The sequence below is a fragment of the Limulus polyphemus genome, unplaced genomic scaffold (genome assembly GCF_000517525.1).
Source record: "Limulus polyphemus unplaced genomic scaffold, Limulus_polyphemus-2.1.2 Scaffold4640, whole genome shotgun sequence".
Classification (NCBI taxonomy): Eukaryota; Metazoa; Arthropoda; class Merostomata; order Xiphosura; family Limulidae; genus Limulus; species Limulus polyphemus.
In genome coordinates this window covers 80,527-88,230 of record NW_013670250.1, presented here as the reverse complement: position 1 = coordinate 88,230, position 7,704 = coordinate 80,527, and the positions used below count along the sequence as shown (strand labels likewise).

Genomic DNA, 7,704 nt, shown 5'->3' with positions numbered 1-7,704 from the left:
AAAAGGATATTACCACCACAACTTTTTACTGTGCATTACTAGAAGTATCAGTTTATTAAAAATGTTGAATTAAATAACAGTATGAACTCCTGAACATGTATCTGAAGCAACTAAAATGTTAAGGTTCATAATAAGACTGTTGGTCAGAAATACAGGATGTCCATAGATTGTCAAACCTCTCTCTTAATTGAATAGAATAAGAACTGCACCAGGTAAACAGTTGTGGTTTACCAAAACTTCAGTCTCTCACATGCTGTAAACCACTGTTTATCTGGTGCAGTTCTTGTTCTATTAATAAAATAAGAACTGCACCAGATATACAGTTGCAGTTTACAGCATGTGAGAGACTGAAGTTTTGAATAGAATAAGAACTACACCAGATATACAGTTGTGGTTTACAGCATGTGAGAGACTGAAGTTTTGAATAGAATAAGAAATGCACCAGATAAACAGTGGTGGTTTACAGCATGTGAGCTGAAGTTTTGAATAGAATAAGAACTACACCAGATATACAGTTGTGGTTTACAGCATGTGAGAGACTGAAGTTTTGAATAGAATAAGAACTTACACCAGATATACAGTTGTGGTTTACCAAAACTTCAGTCTCTCACATGCTGTAAACCACTGTTTATCTGGTGCAGTTCTTGTTCTATTAATAGAATAAGAACTGCACCAGATAAACAGTGGTGGTTTACAGCATGTGAGAGACTGAAGTTTTTTCCCATTCATTTAGATGTGAGTAAATTACAAAATTTTGGTAACATTGCATGCACAATTAACTAACTCAATTTCAATGATTACTCCAGGGATGCTGATGCGTATATGGTTCTCTCGAACCATGAATGTTACCCATCTCGAGGTGTATTAACAGTGCCACCGGTCATGAACAAACCTGAGGTATTGTTGAATTTTACACAAAACTACTCAAGGGCTATCTGAGGTGTTCGTCTCCACAAACTGCAACTGTTTAATTTACGAGTTCTCATACTATTCAGTTGATAAAATAACTCAATAATTTATGACCACCCTATAATCAAGATTTTTCCTGTTTATTTTTTGTCTTCCAAGTTTTCAACTTTTTCCTCTGTTACAGGTGGAAGGCGAAGTTGAAATAGTGGGTATAGTTCGGAATTCTGAAAAGGTAAATTCTTATACATAGTTTCTTTTATTAAATATAATCATGATAGAAACTTAATAAATTACCTAGATTGGCATATCAAAAAAGTGACGTGATTTTTCACTTAGTTCAAGTTGTTCAATATTTTTTAACTGTGTGTAAGCAGTCTTCGATAATTCCACTTGTCTCTCGTATATAAGGGGTAGTGGACGAATAAGGGCAAGTTTTATTTTTTCATGCAGTTATCGTCTAACATGAGTACATTATTTTGATTGGTTAAAGTTATTTCACTAAAATTAAAGGGGCAGACTTCAATAAATACCTCGGTTTCTTTCTGTTTATCATTAAACTGTTACTGTTTTTGTTACTTATTCATTTCTTGAGCAATTGCTGGGACCTCTGATGAAAAAATTTTTTAGTCGAGATGAGTTTAAAACGTTCAAAAACTGTTGCAAAGAATAAAATTTGCATCCTAAGTTTTATCATTTTATTATGACCTCGGAAAATGTTAGACACACAAAATTATTTCAGTAGTGGACAATGGGTTGGGGAGAAAGAAAATTTAAAGAAATAAGAGAAGTCAGAAGAACAGGTAGATAAAAAGAAAACTTCAACAGAAGAAATGTTATTCTTTAAAAAGGAAAAGAAGTATTCAGAAGACATTGTTAGCAGGGTTTGAATGGGCCGAGTGTGCTAAAGAGCCCAGGGTGTTAATTTGAAAAGTATGTTGCAAATGCCCAGCAATCTCAGAGAAAGGATCAAACTTGGTTATTAAGGAAAATTTTAGGAAAGAATCGTTAAAATATCACGATAAAAATAGGAAACATGATCTGTGTGTGGAACATGAAAGCGCGATAAATATACCAGAGAGTACAGAATTTTCTAAGTCAATCAAAAAAGTAAATGAGAAAAACAATGAAGTTTATGAACTAAATTTTAACATAGACTGTAGAAAAGAATGAATAGGTTACAAAATTGACAGTTTTTTACAGTTGTTTATAAAACTGATCATCTTGTAATCCATTCAATTGCTCTGTGTGTCTGGCACATGTGCAATTAACTATGTTTTCTTCATTTTATGATATGTATGTGTGTGGGGCAAGTAAACGTTTTAGGTTACTTGTCCTATGGGGAAAGATGGCCATTCCAGAAATATTTGAGGCCTGAGGCAACTGTAAAAATTCCAATAATACTAAAATATTTTGTACTAATATTACATTTATCTCAGCAACTGTCAGTTTGAAGTAAAATGTGTTTAATATAGTGCAAGTGTGCTAAATAGAATGTGTTTAATATAGTACAAGTGTGCTTTTGATTATACTGACAGAATTTGTCTACCTTGCTTTTAACTATCTTATTTTCTTTTAGCGTGCCCCCTTTGGGGCTAAGAATGATCCTAACAGTAGGTTTTACCATTACCGAGACGTTGATAACATGGCTAGATTCTGCGGGACAGCTCCAGTGTTTCTAGATGCCACTGATGGTGAGTATCTGGTAATATTCAAGTGAAGATAAAGGAGCATTAAGGTGAGGTCATGTTTAACCCTTCCTCTTTGACAAGAAGTATTATAGCAGTATCTACTGTTAGTAGTGATGTATTTTAACATTTAAAAAATATATTTGTTTTTTTTTATTTCCGTGTAAGTTGCCACACAATTCTGTGTATATGTTACTCTTTCAGAAAATCACAATTTTACTGCCTTACTAAAGATGTAAGGCCCGGCATGGCCAGGTGGTTAGGGCACTCGACTCGCAATCTGGGGGTTGCGGGTTCGAATCCCAGTCATGTTCATGCTTGCCCTTTCAGCCGTGGGGGCATTATAATGTGATGGTCAATCCCACTATTCGTTGGTAAAACTGGTTCGAATCCCCATCACACCGAACATGCTCGCCTTTTCAGCTGTAGAGGCATTATAATGTGACAGTCAATCCCACTATTCGTTGGTAAAAAGAGTAGCCCAAGAGTTGGCGGTGGGTGGTGATGACTAGCTGCCTTCCCTCTAGTCTTACACTACTAAATTACGGACGGCTAGCATAGATAGCCCTCGTGTAGCTTTACGCGAAATTCCAAACAAACAAACTAAAAATGTAATGAGTTACGAAAATGTTACATCCATCATAAACTCAAGATTACGAGACACTGGTGAATTGTGTTATAGAAGTAACGTGGGGAACACATTTAAAATGGAAGATATTTATATATGCCATACGTCGTTGTGATTTAGGTGTAAGTGAACGATAATGGGAAATTCTGCCTGCTATCGTTCCTTCAAAATTTTGTAGCAGTAGAATAAAAATATTTCAAAGATGCAATACTAATAGTGTGAATGTATTGTAGAAGTGGTAACAGTGGTTTACTCTTTTGTTGCAATTTCTTCTCAGAAACTATTTCTATAATGTCGAATATGACAGCCTTGCTGGCATACCACGTTCGGTACGGATACACCTATAAGTCCTTCCACGAGGGGATCACATCATGAATTATACGCCTTGCTGGCATACCACGTTTGGTACGGATACACCTATAAGTCCTTCCACGAGGGAATCACATCATGAATTATACGCCTCGCTGGCATACCACGTTTGGTACGGATACACCTATAAGTCCTTCCACGAGGGGATCACATCATGAATTATACGCCTTGCTGGCATACCACGTTTGGTACGGATACACCTATAAGTCCTTCCACGAGGGAATCACATCATGAATTATACGCCTTGCTGGCATACCACGTTTGGTACGGATACACCTATAAGTCCTTCCACGAGGGGATCACATCATGAATTATACATATTTATATTTATGAAACACGCCCACCCCTTATAAGTTAGCTGGATTCTAACAGACGTAGCTTTGATCCTGTAGTTCTTGACAACTTCAGCAGAAACTGTATGTATAATTGAATATTAAAAAGCCGTTACTGAGGTTGTTTTGATTGACAAGTCGTCAATTTCACTACAAACCAGATTCCATCAGAAACTTTCCCTCGAGTCAAGGATAACAAACATGTAAACATTGTTGGTTGGTTTCTAAAAAGTAACCAAGATATGAAGAAACATGGTTTTATTTCAAATGTAGTGAAGAATAAATGTTAAAGAGTAGCACGTTGCCTGTAGTTCTTCTGAAAGAAGAAAATTTAAGATGAAGTGAACATGAGACTTTGTTTACAGGGTAGATTTCTTAGTCAGTTAAGCTACCAGATCAGTTCTCACTGTGGAAGAACTCTTCTTTAGGTGTATCACTCAGTTTGAAAGCCTGTATCGAAAATAAGTTTTAAGAATGACAGAATGGCTTAGTTAGCTTGAAGAACATTACACATACATACATACATATATATATATATAATACACATTTTGGCTTACTGTAGTTGTAATGTTATTTTTTGTCTTTAATTTGTTTAATCACCGAAGACAAAAACTTGCATTTGTGTGTGTGTGTGCATATTCTTTAAGGCTTTATTTATGTTTCAAATATGTGACTATGTTTTTCCATTTAAAATTACTGAACATTCTAAATGTAAACTGTAAAGATTGGTAACTGATTCAACTAATTGGTTCTTTCTCTCTCACAGAGACCTGTAAAACATTTGTAGTCAAATTAGTATCTTTATTGCAACAATACTTCTTTATTTACAGGATTTCTAGAATAATGTAAAACAGTTCTAACCACAGACACCAAAATATCCACTTGTCTTAGGCCTAACAGTAGTTAGATGGATTATAACCAAAAAAAAATAAATTAACACTGTAATTTCTGTACATTTTTTTTTCTTTAGTTTAGTTAGGGTTAAACTTTAATGTACTTAATACTATCAACAAATAAACTTAGTGTTATATTAAAAAACGTCTACTAAAGTATATTTACGTCCGCCTTTTGTTTACATCCTTGAAATGAAGTGCGTACACATGTCCAGTTAGATAGTAAGGTTCAGGACAAACAAAAACTGAGTATTATTATAATAGGTTCATGTTCTATTCTTTGTGTTATTTAATTACAGAGAGCTCTGTTCCAGGAGGTCCAATTGGTGGACAAACTAAAGTATCATTAAGAAATGAACATTTTTCCTACATCCTCACGTGGTAAGTGTAAACTGGTTAGGCTTTTAATATTGTAGTTGGTCACGATTGTTGATCAGAGTAAGCTACCTACTTAGATCAGAAATAAACAAAAAAACCACTAGTGAGCCTAGACAATTAAATATACTGTTCCAACATTCTTACTTAGCTATAAATCCAATAATATGTCGTAAGGTTCGACCAGCTCAGAAGATTTAGGTTAGTCCTAAATTCAAATACTAAGCTACCAGTATTAACCAATAGTAAAAAAATTTTTAAAAGAACGATAAACCTAGATATATTGAACATTCTAACCAATACTGTTAATGACAGTAACATTAAAGAATAGAGTATACATCACAACGTACAAACACTATTTGTCAGCTTCAAGTACTGTTGTAGGTTTATTGTTTGTTGAACAATGCAACATCTTTATAACTGTGTATAAGCAAAATTTTCCTGAGGAATGTCTTATGACCAAGTAAACTCCATTAAACAGCTCTGACTGTGTAACTTTAGAGAACTCTGACATATGAAATAAATTTGCCACAACACATTGCTGTTTAGCCGTAGAGTCGAAGTGCAGGACAATACAAATAGAGCAGCCGAAAACAAATGTTTATCGAGATACAAAACAATAAATTAAAAGAGTACCTGAATTTACGTATTTATTTTTGATGGTCACCATATGCTAATGTTATAATAATTATGATCCCACTGTGAAGCAGAATGGAATATATTGGTTGACCCTGTCCATTTGAGGATCCATCCTGGTCTTGTGGACAGAATATCTCAAGGTTGGAATGAATATATTTTGACCAAACTTATACAAGTGCTACGTACAAATCTCTACACCCGATTAACTCTTGACGGTCAAAGTTGGGGGGAGGGGGCATTGGTGTTTCATAAACACAGTTTGCTCTTGTTAAGTATTGGTATTTGAAATGCTTTAACATACAGTAAATTTGTTTTCCCTTTGTATGGAAAACCTAGTAGTAGCTCACATATATGCTTTGTGAAGATGCTTCTATGCATTCTATGTGTTGAAGCATTTGGATACAGTTGTTTTGATACAGATATATATATATATATATATATATATATATTAAAAAACAAATAATAAGAATCACCTATTCATAAGTTAGAACACAAAATATATAGATTGGTAAAAGTAATATCTTTTCCAGTATCTCCTCTAATGAGTTCTACTTTAACTTATACCTCTGCAAACTGTGGTACATTATACTATCTCTATCTGTGTTCTCAGCTTCTGGACTTGGTTGCTTGTACTGTGTACACTAATCTTGTCTTCAGTGTTGTTGAATTAAAATCAGTTTTACAAAAGAAATACAGATATGCTTGTGTATTATTCTCTCTTTGTTTTTAAACGTGAAAATTAACTTTTTTTTTATTACAAATTACAGCTTTTACAGCAAGTAAAATTTGTTTTAAGACCAGCTACGATGTTTCGATCACCGGTGCGATCATTCTCAAGTACACAAGTGAATGATTGCACCAGTGATCGAAACGTCGTACCTGTTCTAAATGCAAATCTTACTTACTGTAAAAGCTGTAACTTGTAATAAAATATATACGTAATCAGTAAGTAAACTCAAAACAAAACAATTAACTATTGTTTGTTACATGAAAAGTAATATATGATTCAAAAGAAATTTGTTTCTTCCAACAGGTATTCCTTGTCAGCTCTAACATCCTTTATGTGGTACAGAAGATTTGTGCGAGGCTTACCTCTCATGTGAAACAGTACATCTAATAGAGAAATGGTGTATATTTAAATAAACATAATGCTGCATTTAAATAGTATGTTGAGCTTAAAGATTTAGTTTGTATTAATTCTTGGTCTTTATTAATTTATATTTTTTTTTTTGCCTTTTCAAGTTACTAATATGTTTTTTCTAATTTCATTTTAAGAACAGAGAACCAAAATATCAAATCTTAAATTTCACCTCAAACAAATTGTAATTAAATTCAATTTTTGGATATCACGTCTTGAAAGCAAAATCTCAACAGTTTATCATGTATTTTTTTTTTGTACTGATGAATATAAGTTTGTTTTAAGATGGTTAAAACTGAGCCTACAAAAACTAGAGATGTGTTACAGTGTTCTGCACTTGTTACATCGACATCGTTAACGGTATAAAGATGTTTTAATAGATGATTGATACTCTAATGGATGGGACGTGTCTGTTTTACAAGTAAAGATAAATTGGTTACTGTTAGATTACTTGATTATAGGGAATATACATGTTTTTTTGCTGAGAAAGTTCATTTCTGTATTAGGAAAACGTTTTCCTGAATATTCTGTGAATAGTGAAACTCATCCAATCACCAAAGTTTAAATTGTTTACCCACAAAATAAAAAAAGTTTATTTTATATTATTTTGATGATACTTCATATAACTAGTATTGTACTCTACAAAAACTAGTAACAAAGAAACCCTTAGAGTGCACATAGTGTTTAGATTCGATGACGAGGAACCAACTTTGAGACTAATAATGGCTGGAGACAA

General features: G+C 33.6%; 1 protein-coding gene across 1 annotated transcript; it reads left to right on the top strand.

The window, feature by feature from the left end:
* Positions 1-1,033: 1,033 nt before the first annotated feature.
* Positions 1,034-7,123, top strand: LOC106471469 (surfeit locus protein 1-like; the record flags this gene model as incomplete). The annotated part of the gene is made up of 4 exons (XM_022400080.1): positions 1,034-1,141; positions 2,486-2,600; positions 5,116-5,197; positions 6,864-7,123. Coding segments are annotated over 4 exons (375 nt in total), but the record flags the coding sequence as incomplete, so codon positions are not given.
* Between the last annotated feature and the right edge of the window lie 581 nt (positions 7,124-7,704).